This window comes from Amphiprion ocellaris, chromosome 10 (assembly GCF_022539595.1).
Source record: "Amphiprion ocellaris isolate individual 3 ecotype Okinawa chromosome 10, ASM2253959v1, whole genome shotgun sequence".
Taxonomy (NCBI): Eukaryota; Metazoa; Chordata; class Actinopteri; family Pomacentridae; genus Amphiprion; species Amphiprion ocellaris.
Genome location: NC_072775.1, coordinates 3641449 through 3660362, shown reverse-complemented (window position 1 = coordinate 3660362; position 18914 = coordinate 3641449). Strand labels below are relative to the sequence as shown.

The 18914-nt window shown below is 39.9% G+C and overlaps 1 protein-coding gene and 1 long non-coding RNA gene across 2 annotated transcripts; both read left to right on the top strand.

The window, feature by feature from the left end:
- Positions 1-2425: 2425 nt before the first annotated feature.
- On the top strand, positions 2426-4040 carry LOC111586388 (putative proline-rich protein 21). Its single transcript, XM_055014285.1, has 3 exons — positions 2426-2484; positions 2799-2880; positions 2967-4040. Exons 1-3 carry the CDS (start codon positions 2426-2428, stop codon positions 4038-4040), a joined length of 1215 nt encoding a protein of 404 aa, XP_054870260.1.
- Positions 4041-5704: 1664 nt separating this feature from the next.
- On the top strand, positions 5705-9088 carry LOC129349766 (uncharacterized). Its single transcript, XR_008602880.1, has 4 exons — positions 5705-5786; positions 5910-6294; positions 7129-7277; positions 8586-9088. It is a non-coding gene; the product is annotated as an uncharacterized LOC129349766 (long non-coding RNA).
- The last annotated feature ends 9826 nt before the right edge of the window (positions 9089-18914 follow it).

Sequence of the window (18914 nt, the reverse complement as noted above, 5' to 3'; positions counted from 1 at the left end):
TAAAGATGCTCGCTGAAAAGCATGTTTTTTTTGTAGTTAACATATCCATATGGTCTTTTTTTAAAATGCAACACCAATTTAAAACTTCAGTGTAACAACAACAGCCTCAAAAACAGACATTCAGACTTCCGGTGGTCAACATAATTAAATAATTCTTTCAAATTTTGCATCACTATTCTCCTTCAGAATCAGTTTTTAGTTAAAACACGATTGACTGAAAGACACTCTAAGCTGCCATTATGCAGCGTAAAGTAGTTTTACGAAGCGTATCGATTTGTGGCTATTTTTTGGCAAATTTCACAGTAAATTTCCCTTCACAGAGGTGTATACACACCCCATACCTGCATGTATACACCGCTGCACCTCTGCACAAACACACACAAACACACACAAACCCCTCTCATTGCTTTGATAGAGTTTGTTTTTTGCATTTTGGGACGTTGTGCTCGTGTGAAAAATATTTGCGACACTCGTTTTCTCTGTCTTCCAGGTGGTGTTCTGAAGTTTGTGCCAGACAGTCTTGTCTCTCACAGCAAACAGCATCTGTTCTGTAAATCAAACACACACACACACACTCAGTCACACACAGACACATGCACGGTTACTGTACACACCCTGTGCAGACTCTGATGCTGACAGATATACACAATCATACATTCACGCACACAGATTCACAAATCATTTCTCTTAATGTTACTTTTTCCTGTGTGCTTAGTGTCTTTGTCGATCTCACATGCACACACACACATACACACACACGCACACGCATGCACGCACGCACACATGCAGAGACACACACACAAAAGCTTTAATCAAGTCAAAAGCTTCCAGCTGACTACTGCACAGGAAGTCAGATGAATTCACACACTCATCCGTCTTCTACACCACTCACAGACACACACACACACACACACACACACACACACACACACACACACACACACACACACACACACACACATGCACACGCACGCACACGCACACGCACACACACGCACACACGCACACACACACACACACACACACACACACACACACACACACACAGTGCTCTTTCTCACACAAACGAATGCCAGTTTTCTCCCATTCACACACACACACAAACACACACAGTTTCCACATGCTGCTGTGTGAACATGTGCCAAAGCATCTGCCCTTTTTCTTTGTGTATGAGCCAATAAACTGAGACCAGGAAGTAACGCTCAGTTTCCAAGCTGCTCATTGGTCAGCAGAGTGGAATCTCTTCATCGGCACCAAGCTGCTCGACCAGAATGGAGGCGCTAAATGTGCCATGATTCAGGTGAATTCAATGTTCTCTACTTCAGAATATGAGTGTAATATGTGAAGACAGTTCGGCTCCGTTTGCCTGAAATGAAGCGCTCGCTGGAGCGTCCAGCGGCATCTGAGAGTCGACAACACAATCAGGACGCCGTGTCCAGAAACGTTAGCAACTTTCCAAAACACACAGTCTGAAAGTCATTGCTACCAACAACTGGGCCCATGTGTGTTCATGTGTGAAAGACAAGCAGAGTCTGAACTATTCCCTAAGCACGAGGGCAGTAATGCTTTCAGAAAGGCACATTTTTACATAAAAATCATTTAACATGTTGATGTCCTGTACAAATTAACAACCAAGTCTCTTTTATGTAAAAGTCAAGATGACAAATGTACCAAATCAGACCACAGACTGCATGAAAGAACTGAATGTAGCTTCTAGGTCTGAAAAATAAAGCCAATGCTAACATGTCTTAAATCTGCATTCTTTTTAATGGCCAGCAGGGGGTGAAGGCTTTGGGGGAAAAAGAAAAAGAAAAAAGTTTGATTGTATAGACATACAACATGACTGCATCTTGCACGGCTGCCATCTTCACAAGTTTGTCACAAAGCCGTGAGGACCACTGAGAGTGGGAAGTGTCCAGGATTTCAGGTTAACTCTCTTCAGTTACGAGTACAGGAGGTCCTCAGTTTACGACATCATCGACCTAAGGTGTTTCATCGTTACATCAGAACTGGTCATGTGGAACTAGTTGGTGAGCGGTGCGGATGACTACGTCACCGAGCGGCGCTATCAGATGGTTTTATTTCCATTTTCTGGTTGCACGCCACCTGGGATTGTGCTACATTCACTAACTTGTTGCCCTTCATTATGGCTCCCAAGCAGTGTTGCCAACTCCTCAGTAAGGAAAGCCGCTATTGGCTGTCCTAAAAGTCGCTAAATGACGTCATCACCTAATTTGCATGTCATTGTAATTGACGTTGTAGGTGAGAGGAATAACGTTGTGGGCGAGACAAAAAGAGAGTATAAAACACCCAAAATATGTTAGAACTAGAGGCTGTGTGGGTCAAATGCAGTGATTTATTTTAGTGTGAGAGTAAAAAAAAATTTAATTTACATCCCGCTCTGTAAGCCAGGAGAGGATCTGCAATGGGGAGGAACTCACAGCGCCACCTGCTGCTCGTTGAGGACAGTAACCGCAGAACGATGTCAGAGTCTCCAAAACACCAGAAAAAGTTGCTAAATTTGTTGCTTGTCGCTTTTGACAAAAAAAAAAAAGTTGCCTGGAGGATTTGGAAAGAGAAAGTCACCAAGCTGGCAACGCTGCTCCCAAGCGTGAGTCAGACTCTTCTGATGGAGTTCCGACTTACGGCGAAAATCGACTTACATCAGGTCATAGGAATGGAACTGCAACGTAAGTCAAAGACCTCCTGTACACAGTCTGGATACTTTCTGTGCCTACGCTTCATTCCTAGTGTTTCCTCCTTCTCTTGTGTTTCTTGTCTTTGTGTTTGTGTCGTAGGTGTGTCACTCCATTCTCCAACCAGTCCACCTGCATGTGTATGAACCCCGGTTCTTCATGTCATTCTCCATCAGATCCTTCTGTTTGCTGCTGAGGTTCATTTGTTTCTCATGTTGCTGGTTTCATTGTGCTTCAGGTTCTCTCTTTTCTCATGTTTTGTCCTGCCAGCGCCTTGTCATTCCTCCAACTGTTGTCACCTCAGCTCACCCGGCCTGCCTCGTTCTCATCTCCACATTCTCATCTCCACGCTCTCATCTCCACGTTCTCATCTGCACACTCTCATCTCCACGTTCTTATCTCCACGCCCTCATCTCCACGCTCTCATCTCCATGCCCTCATCGCCACGCTCTCATCTCCATGCCCTCATCTCCACGTTCTCATCTCCATGCCCTCGTCTCCACGTTCTCATCTCCATGCCCTCATCTCCACGTTCTTATCTCCATGCCCTCATCTCCATGCTCTCATCTCCACGCCCTCATCTCCACGCCCTCATCTCCACGCTCTCATCTCCACGCCCTCATCTCCACGTTCTCATCTGCACACTCTCATCTCCACGTTCTTATCTCCACGCCCTCATCTCCACGCTCTCATCTCCACGCTCTCATCTCCACGCCCTCATCTCCACGCTCTCATCTCCATGCCCTCATCTCCACGTTCTCATCTCCATGCCCTCATCTCCACGTTCTCATCTCCATGCCCTCATCTCCACGTTCTTATCTCCATGCCCTCATCTCCACGCTCTCATCTCCACGCCCTCATCTCCACGCCCTCATCTCCACATTCTCATCTCCACACTCTCATCTCCACGTTCTCATCTGCACACTCTCATCTCCACGTTCTTATCTCCACGCCCTCATCTCCACGCTCTCATCTCCACGCCCTCATCTCCACGCTCTCATCTCCACGTCCTCATCTCCACGTTCTCATCTGCACACTCTCATCTCCACGTTCTTATCTGCACACTCTCATCTCCACGTTCTTATCTCCATGCCCTCATCTCCACGCTCTCATCTCCACGCCCTCATCTCCACGCCCTCATCTCCACGCTCTCATCTCCACGCCCTCATCTCCACGTTCTCATCTGCACACTCTCATCTCCCCGTTCTTATCTCCACGCCCTCATCTCCACGCTCTCATCTCCATGCCCTCATCTCCACGCTCTCATCTCCATGCTCCTGCGACCTTCTCAGCCTCCTGTCCGGTCTGCCACGGCCTGCCATCCTCCATCTCCTGCTGCTCTGAGAGCTTCAGCATGTGCTCACCTCTGTATCTGAATGTCCCATCTCCGTTTATAACCTTCAATCAGCAACATGGATGAAGCTCATTCAAAAATAGGTAAAATTTAGAGCAGAGGCTTCTTTCTTCTGTTGCCTTTTTGTATAAAGAATCGTATCAGAAGAAATGAGATACACACTTTTTCACCCACAGACACAGGGGAAAAATACTTCTTTTAAAACAAACTGAATGTTCAGAGCAGTTTTTAATGTGTTGTATAAAATGTGATTCCTTGTAAGGCACAGGGAACTGAACCACCTACGCCGGCAGTGTTGAAATGAGCTTTAATTCATCACAGAACTAATTTTTCAATGCAGGCATCTGTGGAATTTTTTTCTAAATTTGAAAATTTTTAAACCATCTATCTCTTGAAAAACAAGCGGCATGGAATCCCAGCGTTCTTCACCTCCGGCTAACAGACAGAATGGGCTCAGTGTTTGGGGTGAGCGGGGTTGTCAGTTTGACCGCATGGCACTGTGTGGGAGTACAACAACCTGCTGTGTGTGTGTGTGTGTGTGTGTGTGTGTGTGTGTGTGTGTGTGTGTGTGTGTGTGTGTGTGTGTGTGTGTGTGTGTGTGTGTGTGTGTGTGTGTGTGTGTGTGTGTGTGTGTGTGTGAGCCTCAGGCAGACAGCAGGAATGTGTCAGTACAGTGATGAATGAAGCCGAGGCCACAGTGCCCTGTGGACGAGCTGCACCATGGGGCTCACCTGCACCGTGGGGCCCACCTGCCTCCGGGCTAAAAAAAAATGTGAACTCCTGCGTGAGGTTTGTGTCTCGCCACCAGGGCAGCTCGGCCTTAACGAGGAGGACGGATGCTGCGGCGCTACAGAAAGCTAATGTTTCCTCTGGCAGCCAACACGCAGTGCTGAATGGATCGCTGTGAGGAGCAGCAGGCGAACGCTGGCTCACATTTGTCTGTTATTCTGCGTCAGATACCAGCAGCTATTCCAGCAGCTGATCCCACTGAGATGCTACATGGCTGCCCACCTTATTTTTTTTGCTTTGTTTTTAGAAGTTCAGCTTGTTTATGTGAAGTTATTGAACTAAACCAACCACCAAATCAACTAGAACTTTAAATTCCTTTGCAAAAAATGACTTTTAACCCACCTGCTGTCTTCATTTATGGGCACCAAAAAATATTATTTGTCTGAAAAAAATCCAAAAATTCAGCCAAAAATTCCCCAAATTTCTGAAAATGTGCAAAACCTTCAGGAAGAAAATTCCAATAATTCCTTAAAAGTTTCCCTCAAAAGGTTTTTTTTAAATACCCCAAATTTGGCAAGAAAATTCTTGTAAATATTTTCAAAAAATGAGTAAAAATCTTCCAAAAAAATCCTAAAAATATCTAAAGTGTAATTTTTTTAAAGAACATTCACAAAAAAATCAACCAAAATCCAATGAATTTTACTGGATTTTGGTAGTTTTTTTTGTGAATGTTCTTAAGAAACGTTTTCAACATTTATTTTTTTCCACCATGATCTCATTGGCCACCCCGTGTGCCCCCCCAAAATTTTCTTTGGAAATTTACATTACTGAACCTCCGATTTCCGACACTCTTGAATGCAACTTTGTTGTCCGACTGCAACTGAATGCACCAATGACGTTAGTTAGATCTTTTGATTGTATTACGTTTGGATTGGAAGAAGCTTTGAAGACATTTCCTGATGCCGGAGGAGAACACGAGCAGCTTTGGACCTTTGAGAGAGTTTATGGTAAGTCAGTAATTTTCTAACTGCACAAAAACTAATGAATCGGGATGAACTTGTGATGACACAGTGAGTCTGTTACTCAGGTTTTATCCAGAATGTAAAAATCAATTTTTTATAACCTCACAGCCTCAGAGCAGACAAAGCTTCACGCTTTGCCCCCCCCCCGGATCTCTGGCGGCCCCCTGGAGGCGGGGGGGCGCGGACCCCATGTTGGGAACCACTGAGTTAGAAGATGGTGAAAGTGCAGCTAAAGTTAAGTTACCGAAACTACGGATAAGCAACGTTTCCTTTTACTTCCAGAAAAATAAAAGCCTCATATTTGCTATTTATTAAGAAAATCATTAAAAGCAACACTTCTACCAAGTTTGTTTTAGTTTGTTGGTATTTATCAGAGCAGTAGCACATTTTCCACGGTTTTACTGTCCGTTGTCTTGTTTTAATCAGTTTTCAGTTCAGTAATTCAGTCCTTCGGCTGATTGGACCAACAGACACTGAAGGACTCCGACAGCTGGTAAGTAATAAATGATGTTGACGTTAATGTAACGTTCAGGAAACTTAAATGTGATTAAAACAGTAACGTTAATGTTCTAGTTGTCAGTAATCGGCTTTAATTTGACACTAAAACAGACTCTGATAGTTTTAAATGACATCAGTTTCATTAATTTGTTGAAAATTGTCTCATTTGTTGTTGTGATGTTGCTGCTGATTCATTAAAACCAGATGATCCGTGTTGAAGACAAGTTTAGTTCTAGTATCAGAAGTACAAGAAGGAAAATGGAAGTTTAGTTCTGCTATGTCAAAGATTTCAGGAATAAAATAACTAAATGAGTCTTTATGCCTCAAACTTTATTTTACAATAATGAAATAATCATAGATAATAAAAATATAAATAGCAGAGAAAACCTGAGAGAATAATTTCCTGAAAAGTCTGTGAAGGAAAAGCAGCTTTTTATCCTGAAAGATCAGAGTCAGCTCCAACATCTGCATCTGACAGCATCAAGTCAACCAGAAAGAAAAGAAAAAAGAAAATGACTTCTTTCTGATCACATCTGTTCCGCTGCTCACAGGCTGCTGCTGCTCACATTCTTCACATTTATAGTCCACTTTTAAAAGTTCAGCAGACAGGTGCTCTGCTTTGGAGTGTGACGATGTCGTCGGTGATGTGGAGAGTGAAGTTTCCGTTTCACCCACAGCGTGCTTTAGGACAGCCGGGTCGGACTTGATGTTTGAAAAACTGACCAACAGCTCAGATTTAACTGTCTGTAGTTCCATTTTGATGGATGTTAAACTTTCACTCAAAGCTGCCAGGAGCTGGGTCTTTAAAATAACCGCCGTCTCATTACAGAGTGAAAGTAGCAGTTCCTCCTGAAGGTCAGAGATTGCAGCATCTGAGGGCCTCTTCAAAAGAAGACGTAGCTGATGAAGGTATTCTGGAGCAGGACCAGAAAGACCACGACCAAGCAGCCTTGAGATCTTAGGCAGCGTCTCCCTCAGGTGGGTGTCAACGGTGTTCACAGTCAGGTCTGTGGTAATCCCGTCAAAAAACAAAACAGAAAAAAATCTAGATTATTAATCAACATGTAACCAAAGCACTCTGTGCATAAGGCCATAGTATAGGATGTAGTTCAGAAAATGTCAAAGTACAGTAGACTTTTCAAGAATAACATAGTATGGCCTGTAGTTCATAGTACAGCATGTTGGCAAGAAAAAAAAACAAAACATAGATTATTATGTGGTTCAAAAAGCGCAAAATGATAGGATGCTGCCTAAAATTGTCATGTATGATATGTGGTTCAAAAAACGTCATAGTGCAGTATATTGTCAAAATAGTATGTAATTCAAGAAAACATCAGAGTATAATATGTCATCTAAAAAATGCCAGAGAATAATAATTTCATTGCACAAGTAAAAGTAAAGTAACTTTTAAAACTGTTCAAATTCTGCTATGTTGCTAAAAAAAAACAAAAAAAAATAAAACAAAAAAAAGTCACAGTAATATGTCAATTAAAAAAGCCTATAGTATAGCGTGTCGCCCAACAAACATCATAGTATAGCATGTTGGCAAAAAAACCCCATAGATTATTATGTGGTTGAAAAAGCGCAAAATGATAGGATGTTGCCTAAAATTGTCATGTATGATATGTGGTTCAAAAAATGTCATAGTGCAGTATATTGTCAAAATAGTATGTAATTCAAGAAAACATCAGAGTATAATATGTCGTCTAAAAAATGCCATAGAATAATCATTTCATTGCACAAGTAAAAGTATAGTAATTTTTAAAACTGTTCAAATTCTTATATTGCTAAAAAACAAAAAAAAAATAAAACAAAAAAAATCATAGTAATATGTCAATTAAAAAAGCCTATAGTATAGTGTGTCGTCCAACAAACGTCATCGTATAGCATGTCGCTCTAAAAACATCATAGTTTAGCCTTTAGTCCACAAAACGTTGTTATGTCCCGGCTGTCTGAAGTAGATGAGGAGCAACACAAAAACAGTCCAAACGCTGGTTTCCAGAGGGTTAGACCAGAATTTATTTGAAAGAGTAAGTTTACAACAACACAACATGTGAGGGGGTTAAAAGCAAATGTGTGTTAGTAAAATAAAAATAAATAAACAGAACTAAAATTGAACTTCACGCTGACATTGATGGTCATTCCAACCAGGAACACAGTAAAAGATAATCAATACGAAAAAAAACTCTTCCTGTTCACCTCTTAAAACCCAAAAACACACTGCAGTAGCACCCTAAACTAAAACTAACAATGGGTTCCCTGTTTTCCTTTGTGAACAATTCAAAGGTCCCTCTCTATCTCCCCACACATCCACCAACCACTGGAACACATCTCCAAAGTTCTGCTGGACCAGCTCAGCTTCCCCTCAGAAGAAGTGCTGCCACCTGACAGATGAAGGAGCCTTTTGAGAGGCAGCTGGCATCGTGATTGGACTGTACTTTGGTCTGTTCCAATCCAGCTTCAGCTCCAGAGACGGCAGGCGGGACGAGTCAACGGAGGCCGGGTGGACGAAGGCATGCAGCTGAGTACAATCCAGAAAACAACAGAGGAGGAGTGCAGCAGCCCAGAGCCAGAACAACCAGAGTAGCATCGTATGTCTCTTAGAAAACATCATAGTATAGCCTTTGGTATGAAAAAACACCATCATATACATCGTATATTGTACAAATAACAAGTCAAAGGAAAGAGAGATACACTGTAGAATTGTAGTAATTGTGGGCTGACTGATTTACTGATTAGCAGTATTTTATTTTTTACTGATTTACGGTAATAAATACATTTAAAAATGGTGCTACGTTGGCTCTGAACCTTTATCTACCTGTGGTCGCTCTGTCTTCTGGAGTGATTTGATTGGTTATACGTCACAAATAAAACTCCTTTAACTTAACATCTGTAAACAAAACAAAAACGTATCAACAAAGTTTTCTGTTAGAGTTTGTGTTCTTCTAAGTTTAACTCCAAGATTTTAAATACTTTCATTTACTGCAAATGAATATCTACTCCAAATGTCTCACTAATAATCATTATCAGCCTTAAAAACCCACAAAACACCCCTCTATACTCGACCACACTTAGTACAGTCCGGCTCCCCCTTCTATAAATCTGCTTGGAATCTTCCACTTCCTGTTTGTCAAAGTGGCCTTCTACCTGGACAGGTTTTGTTGGAGCTCATGCAACAAACATTTTGGGTAACTGCACTTTAATATGGATGGATGGCACTGAATTAGAGTCTGTTTTAATGAGACTGAGTTCAGATGTGTAGCTCTGTCATTAAATAGGAAATCATTTCCCAGAATTCACAGAGAAAAGTCTGAAACGTTTGCTAGGTTAGCGTCCCACATGTTCTTTGGCTCAGCTAAAGCTAACTCTCTCCAACTTGTGGATCTCTTGAGTTGCTTGTTGTTAAAATATCTTGCTAGAGGTGCTGAAGCTCAGAAAGTCTGAGATGTTTGTTCAAAATAAGCTCATTCTCAAGTCTTATCTGAACTGTCCTCTTTTGTTTGAACTTTCCCTAAACTTAGGAGTTAATGACAGAGCAGCACATCCAGACTCAGTCTCATTTATGTAGAGATTAAACTTCAGTGTCATTCATTGATGTTAAAGTGCAGTTTTTCAAATGTTTGTTGCACATGCTCCCGACCAAACCAGTGCCAGGTGGAAGACGATGTGAAGAGAAAGCTCCAGAGGATGAATATCACACATTTACTGTTGGAAATAAATGTCCTTTAATTAGACATTGTCATGCAAAAGTTGGATTTCCCTTTAATGATGTTCAAATCTTTGTTGAGTGTTTTGTTGATGTTGGTTTCTAAATGTTTTCTGACACTCGGCCCCAAAGATTAAAACCTTCTACGGCTCACAAGCTGCAACAATTCACACATTATCAACTATCTTTCTGACTAAACTAAGATAAAAAGTGAAAAACTGCCTGATTCCTGCATCATGAATGTAAATCTTTTTGGTTTTTATGACAGTAAACTGAATATATTTGGGTTTGACATTTTATAAACCAAAACAAGAAATGAATTACTGGAGAAAACAATCAACAGATTAATGGACAAAGAAAATGTGTTTTCCAACATATATGGCTGAATTACTCCAACATTACAAGATACATACAATTTTAATTCAATTTTATTTATATAACGCCAATTACAGGTCAAATTGTCTCAAGATGCTTTATTTTTATATTTTTTTGTCATATTTAAAATATGACAAAGTAAGAAATTTAAACCTCTTGACTAATCCAATTTATTATTTGGTTTTTAAGAGACTAATTGACAATTAAAATAACTTTCTCCACTAAAACTAATAAACATGAGGTCAAATAGAAGGAACAGTTTTAAATACTGCAGTCCCACGACGACAAGAATAAAGTTTGTCAACAAAAACTAAATCTGCTGGTGGATTCCATTAAAGTCCTAATAAATGATAATAAAGTGTGATACTAAAGGTTTGTGGTGCTAAAAATCTCAAAGATATCGAGTTGAACATCTGGATGGAGGTTGATAAAAATTGACCTTCCTTCATTTCTCTGGAGCGACTCCATGGATTTTATGGATGGTGGTTAAAGACCTGCTCTTCTAGTGGTCTTCCTTCTAGTCGCTGTAAAAAGTCAGTCCATCCTGGCTGACTTCAACATCTCTTCATGACAACTTGTTCTGCCTCCGACCTGGTGGAAACTCCAGAAACTCGGGAAAACCTGTGGAGACTCGAAGAACTCGTGGAGACTCGAAGAACTCGTCGGGAGGGGGAGGGTGGGGGGGGGGGGGGGGGGGGGGGGGGGTGTTGGGGGGGGAGGCCGCCACCCACCTCCCCGCCTACTCTCCGCCCTGACTCCACCCAGACTCCGCCTTGGCTCCACCCATGTGGTCACTTGAGAAACTACGATGTCAAAGGGACGACGAATTTATTTCTTTTTATCTGATCTGTAGCTCAGTGAGTTAAGGATTTGCCTATGGAGCTGCAGGTCGCTGGTTCAAGACCAGACCCTTCTTAAGTTTTTCTCAAAATCCTGACAAAGACAAAGAAAGAAAAGTGCCAGTGGTGGGTCTTGAACCTGCGACCTTCCACTTGGTAGTCCGTCTTCTTATCCCCTGAGCTATCTGCTCAGATACTAATTCTTCTTTTTTTTGCGCATTTATCATCTATTTTTTGTCGTTTTCGAGTTTTTTTTTTAATTCGAGTCTCGACTCGACCGTTTTTCTCAGGAGGTTGGGCTTCAGCCTTTGTGCTGGAGGGTGGAACCCTCAGTTCCAAGACTTTCCAAAGCCTCCACACCTCCCGAGTCCTCAGGACCTGAGCTTTCACACAGTCTGAGGGCTGAAATTTTCTAAGTCCCACAGTAGTTCTCTGTTAGTTTGAACCTTCAGACAGTCCAAGGACTGAAATCCTCTAAGTTCCTGAGTAGTTCTCTGTTAGTTTGAACCTTCAGACAGTCCAAGGACTGATATCTTCTAAGTTCCTGAGTAGTTCTCTGTTAGTTTGAACCTTCAGACAGCCCAAGGACTGATATCTTCTAAGTTCTTGAGTAGTTCTCTGTTAGTTTGAACCTTCAGACAGTCTGAGGACTGAAATTTTCAAAGTTTCTCAGTACTTCTCTGTTAGTTTGAACTTTCTGGTTAACAGAAGCCTTAAAACTTGTGACCATGAGTCTTGATTTCACATTTAGATCATCCATCTGAGTTCTTCTCAGACCTTCACCTGTGGGTTTTTTAGAAATCCTGAACAAACTTTGATTCTCTTCACTGAACAGTAAAGTTTGTGGAGATCAGAAGGTAACATTAGTTTGATAAATGCCTTCAACTACTAGTAGACTTTATCTGGAAAGCAGTTTTCTGAAATGAGTTCTTAGTAAATCTGTCCACAGTCAAACCAAGAACATAGAAAGAGGAAATGTTTGAAGAAACAACTTGATGTTTTCATTTCAGACTAGAAAACACTTTAAGATCTTTATCTGTTGTTGCTATTTTTGATCGTTTTATTGTCTCTTCTGTTTAATTTGATCTTCTAAAGTCTAACTGGTGTCTTTTCAAATGTTTTGTCTTTAGTTTGATTCTTCTTAAATGTTTAGTTTTGCTCTTTTCTCACCTTTTATTCTTTTCTGTCTGATTTGATTTCAAAATGTTTTTTCTTTTTAATGTTTGTTTTTTCAAATGTTTTATGGGCTTGTTTGAAAAATTTTCTTTTCTTTCCCAATGTTTAATTTTTAAGGTTTTTCTTTTTAAATGTTTTACCACCTTTTAATGTTTAATTTTCTTTTTAAATGATTCATTGTATTTTCTGTTTAATTCCTGTTTAAAGTTTTATTGTCTTCAAGATTTAATTTTCTAATTAAACATTTAATTTTTAATTAAATGTTTTGTCTTTTTAAAGGTTTAATAATCTAATTAAATGCTTTGTATTTTTTTAAATGTTTAATATTCTTCTTGTTTAATTGTATTTTTTAAATGTTTAATTATCTAAAATATTTCATCTTTAATGTTTAAAAAATTTTGTTTAATTTCATAATTACGTGTTTTACATCTTCTGTTAAACTATCTAATTAAATATTTTGTCTGTTTAATATAATTTAATTGTATTTATTGTTTTTCTTTTTACAAGTTTTATTGTATTAAATGTTTTTTCATTTGATTTAATTGCTCTTTTTAAAATGTAGTTTATTTCTTTAATCTTTTTTTTTCTGTCAAGATTTTAACCTCAACCTTAAAAATGAAACAAACCCTTAAATCACAAAGAAAATACTTCTGTTGTCACAATCATGAGTTAGTCAATTATTCAGTTTATCAATTCAATTTTATTTGTTTAGCACCTTTCAAACAGATGACAAAACTAAAGCAAAGAGAAAAAACTATGCTAAAACTAGGATTAAAATTCAAAAATGTAAAAAAAAAAAAATTAACATGGTAATAAAATATGTTGTGTCCAGGGGATGGAGGGAGTTTATTGAAGTCTTCTTGGGCTCACATGGGAAATCATTTAAAACATAAACTTGATATTCAGTCTAAGAAAACTGCAGAGCGACAGAAGAACCAACAATATCTCCTGTTTTCTCCTTTAATGAGTCGACTCTTCTTGTGCTTTCAGACCAAAGAACTACAGACTCTTCACAACCTGCTCAAACTCTTGGTACAGGACCTCACCACACGGGTCAAGAAGGTTTCTGTCTCATTTCTACTCTGAAGCTCACCTTCTCCTGCTCAAACTGCTGACAAATGTTTCTGCTGCTCTAAAGTCTGCTCTCCAGAACTTCCTAAAAAAATCTCAAAGTCTCTTCTGCTACAGGTTGCTTTGTAGAACTGTTCCAGAAAACCTCACTAAACCACATGGAGGGGCCTCAAGATAGTCGTCCAAATGAAACCATACAAAAACCAAACTAGCACAACCCAAACGCTAAAGTCTCCTGCAGCCTACCAGAGAACCTCTGAGAACAGAGAATCAGGACAGGAACTCTTACCTTCTGGACAACCAACACTGGTTCTCAAACAAGAATACAGAATGTGTCTGACCAAAAACCTCTAAAGACTCACTACAGCCAAGATAAAGACACAACTCAGCTGCACCAAATCCACTAATCACTGCACACAGTAGCACCATGTGCTAACTGTGGCTAAAGAACCACATTTACCAAGACAACTATCCAGTACAAAGCCCTGAAACACACCAAGAGACACATTAAAGTCTATTTTACTGCTGGAAGCTGCAAGCCAACGCCTAAAGAACAAACTAAAGCAAGGGAGCCAAACCCAGTTCTGTGGTGAAGAGAAGCAGAGGAAATGTTTGCCTGCAGCTAAATAAAGCAGGAAGACACTGAGCTGCTCAGGTGTTCCTGATAACACCAAGCAGCCACCTGGACAGCCAGTAGGAACACAGCTTCCTGGAAGTCCAGAGGGCTGGCTTAGTGAAGGAAATTTAATTTAAAGTTGAAGCAGAAAGTTAATAAAGAAAGTTGAAAACCACCTTCTGATCCCTGAAATCTCTGAGTTTTCACACAAAGAACACCTGAACATGTCAAACTGGTTCCATAGTAGAACCATCATTGTAAAAACATCATAGTATGGTGTGTTGCTCAAAAAACATTACGACCCGGCTGTCTAGGGTCGCCGAGGAACAACACAAAAACAGGACAAACGCTGGTTTCCAGGGGGTTAGGAGGATATTTATTTGAAAGAGGAAGTTTACAACAACACAACATGTGAGCAGAAAAATCACAAAGTCTGTCTTTAGTTCAGCTGAAAATATTAGTTTTTGTCTTTTTTATTGACCAAACTTTTCAGGAAGTAGATGAAGAATAATTAAAGCTCTCATGTAGAAGTCCAACTTATTTTGGATCCTTGTGGAGAGTTTAATCTTAGAGTTTGTAAAGCTGTTGAGTTTTTAGAGTCACATGGATTGTTTTGACATTTAATAACCAAGTCCTGAAATAAAATTACAGTTGTGGATTTCTGTCATTTAGTCTGGACTAAACAAATAACAGCAGCATAAATCTCAAACATCATTATGAGGAGTCTGGATTGAGGTTTCTCACTTGATAATGATCAAAACATGAAATTTAGGTTGGTTTAAAGGAATATTCCACCTTAAATCTTTGAATGTTGACCTAAAAGGTTGGTTTCAGGAAGTATTCCACCTACAAGGTCCTCAATCATCCACCTTAAAGGAACATTCCACCAAAAATCCTTGGACATGCACCTAACATGTTGGTTTAACCGAGTATTCCATCCAAAATCCTAAAGGAGACCTGAGGGGCTGTTTAAAAGGAATATTCCACCTAAAACCTCAAATATAGACCTGAAAGGGTGGTTTAGAAAAAATCCTTCAATGTAGACCAAAAAAAGTTAGTATGGAGGAATATTCCACCTGAAATGTAGACCTTAGAAGTTGGTTTGGAAGAATATACCATCCTAAACATCCTTAAATGTAGACTAAAAGACAGTTTGGAAGAAAATTCCACCTAAAATCCTCCAATGTAGACCTAAAAGGTGAGTTTAATGGTATATTCCACCTAAAATTCACTACTGTAGACCTTGGAGGTTGGTCTGATGGTATATTCCACCCAACATCCTTGAACATAAACTTAAAAAGTTCAATCAAAGGAATATTCCACCTAAAATCCTTCAATGTCGACCAAAAAATCTTGGTGTAAAGGAGTATTCCACCTTAAATGTAGACCTAAAGGATGGTTTGGAGTAATATTCTACTCTAAAATCTTCCAATGTAGACCTAAAAGGTTGATCTGATGGTATATTCTACCCAACATCCTGGAACATTTACCGAAAAGTTTGGTTTAATGGTATATTCCCAGAAGAAACCCTTGAACATTGGGCTTAATGGTATATTCCACCCAAAACACTTGTATCATATACCCAAGAAGGTCAGTGTAAAGGAAATGTAAGACCTAAAAGGATTGTTTAAAGGAATACTTTAAACGATTATTTTCATTATTTAATAATCTGTTATCAGTCAGATCCCTGACAAACTTATTTTCATCAGTTATTTTAGTGGAAGTCACAAATAAAGCAGCTCTTCATTGTTTAAAGACAGTGTTGGTCTACTAATTATACCTGGGAGTGGATAATCTGGAGTGAATGTGTTTTTTTAAACTTAAGTATTATTGTATTTTATTATTTTTATTTACTTATTTTTTGTTTGTTTTGATTTCTCCTCTGTTTTTTTTGATGCAATGGGGAGATTTGACTGCTGTTTTAAAAGCAGTAAACTTGATTATATTGGTTATAATATCTTCTGTCTGCTTTAATCTGAACCTTTGGACTCAATCGAGTTATTTTGTCATCTGATCCAGAGCTTCAGCAGTCCAGTAAAGCTCAGTTCAGTGTTTTTAGCCCTCCTGATCACTGCATTCACACTTCACAAAGACTACAAACCAACCGGTACCACAGCAGCTCTCAATCTGAACCAATCAGACTTTTTTTTTTCAAACAAAGAGAGCTAATTAAGCAGAATAAGTCATTAGGATATATTTACTCCCTCCCTTTTGTGTTGTTCCTCTTTGAAAGGCTCGCCGGGCTGTAATAAGAGCTTCATTACCGACTGTTTGATAAAGAAATCAAAGGACGAGAACAGAGGAGAGCAACGGTTTCACTTAGTGCTCATTTCCCAACGTACGGTTTCATCCCTGCAATAAACACAGCAGGGCAGCTCTAACAGATACTTTATAATGTGATGTAGGAGCTTTTGAAGGAGGATTCAGTGTGTCGACGGCAAAACCTTTCATTCAAACAACAGGATGGAGGAGATTCTGGGTTCAACGGTAATAATATTACTTCATGACAGTGGTTTGGGGCGACTTTAACAACTGGAATTCTGCACAAAAGTCAATATTCAATTACTGGAATCAGTGAGTTCCACAGTATAAATCCTGGGAACTTCATACAGTTTATGGGCATTTTTTGCTCCTGGGGGCTCATTTTTCACTACAATATAAACTTCTGCACCTTTATGGAAACAACACAACTATAGATAGAAGTAGAGAAACATGTTTTTTTTTTTTTTTGCAGAAGTATACCGTTGTAATGCCAGAAATTTTTAAAAAGAAGGAATAAAAGTGGCATTTCTTAGATTCAAAATTGAAAAACACCTGGAATCAACACGTGGAATATTTTCCAAGTTCCTACAACTGTCACTAATACTGAAAAAGATGATGGCTTTACATACTACATAGATTTTAATACTTGCATTTAATCATCTTTTTCAAGTGTAAACACAGCCTGCAGTTCAGCAGAAAGTTCCTGAATTATTTCCTATGATTGGTTGCAGTTAAATCACTCACTGCTTCAAGGTTGTGACAGAATTTTTTTGCTTTTTTCAGAATCTCATGCAAATTGTTTAATCATTGATGATTTAAGAAAAAAATAAAGCATGCGGAATAAAATGATGTTAAAGAAATACGAAGATTTTAAGCTTATCGATGGAAGAGCGATTCAGAAAACTCTGATGACAGCGACAAAATGGAAAGCCGCCACCTTGCCCGGATCAGTGAAACCAGGGCCTTTTCCTGGAGCCAGGTGTGGGGGGAGGAGCTTGCCAGAGAGCACCTGGTGGCCGAGCCTCGGGGCCCCGTGAGGCTCGGTCGGGTACAGCCTGAAAAAGTAAGACGGGACCACTGTCCAGTTCGCCCACCACTCACTGGGCAGGAAACTGAGGTCAGGTGCTATGCCCACCGGGCATAGCACCGGGCGGTAGGCAGGAAGGGGCATCAAAGCCACCGCCCCCTGGTGGCTTAGACGAGCTGTGGGGACGTGGAACGTCACCTCGCTGGCGGGAAACCGAACAGCAGTTCAGAGTATTGTCATGAACTGAACCAATTTCAGAGCAAAGTGAGGCCTTCAACCAGCATTAATGCGGCGTCTCCTATGAAGGGAAGGTGATTGTACATTATACTGCCTGACAGACGCACAGCATCAGTCACTGGTGAACACACAGGCCCACAGTTCTTGTATATATTTCATTTAAGAATACCATTGACGTGTGAGGGCTTGTATCTGACGGCTGATGTCATTTTTCCATTAGGAAGTGAAGGCTGATAAGTTACAGCTGCTCGTGTTAACACTCTAATGCTTTCTGTGTTGAAATACAAGACCAGAGATGTAACTGAGAGGTTGTCCACGTATTTCTTGTCTGGTTTCCTAAAAATACTGCTGCTGCTGTTGTCATATGTTCTCTTCAGTGTAATGCTGAGGGAATACAGCCGTGTTTGAAGGGTATAATGTGTCCATGACTCATCAGGGGACAAATATTTGTGCCGGTGGACCAGATGTGTCCTCCAGGCTGCTGCTTGCTCACCAGAGATAAACAGCGAGGCAGACGTCCTCCTTCCCTGAACCTGGTTCTGCTGCACTTTTTCTTCCCACCGTCCCCAAAAAGCTGCTCTAAAGGAATCTCAGGATTTTTGTCTAGAATATAGCAGAGGATTCACCTCACTATATGAAGTGTCTTGTTAATTTGCAAGATCTTTTTTGATGAAAATCCACTTTTTTACCTTGTGAACTTGTCCATATGGTGGTTTTACATGCTGGAAGACACATATTTTGTTTCTTTTTTGGTCATTATCAGTCTGTGTTGTGGTAATTTTGTGAATTTTTGAGGTCATTTTGTACATTTTTTGTGGTCATTTTGCGTCTGTTTGTGGTAATTTTAGGTCTTTTTGTGGTCATTTTGCCCCCCTTTGTGGCTGTTTTCGGTCTGTTAGTGGTAACTATAGGTGTTTTGTGGTCATTTTGTGTCTCTCTGTGGCCATTTTTTGGTCATTATCAGTCTGTTTGTGGTCATTTTGTCTGTTTTTATGATAATTTTGTGTCTCATTGAGTCATTTTGTGTTTTTCTGTGGTCCTTTGTGTTATTTTAAAACACAAAATAACAAATTGTATCTATGCCTGAGAAATCACTTACAACTAAGTTCCCCATTACAAAAACACCTCTCCAGGAAGTGTGTTAATTCCAGATCACATGACCTGCTCCACATGATGTCATTTCCTCCTGAAGAAAAGGCTGGCCAGACTCCAAGGCTTTCTGACTTATTTAATATAAAGTAGTCAACAGGTTTACTACAGTATCTTTAGAAATAACTTTCACTTTTTCAATTTTACTCAATTATTA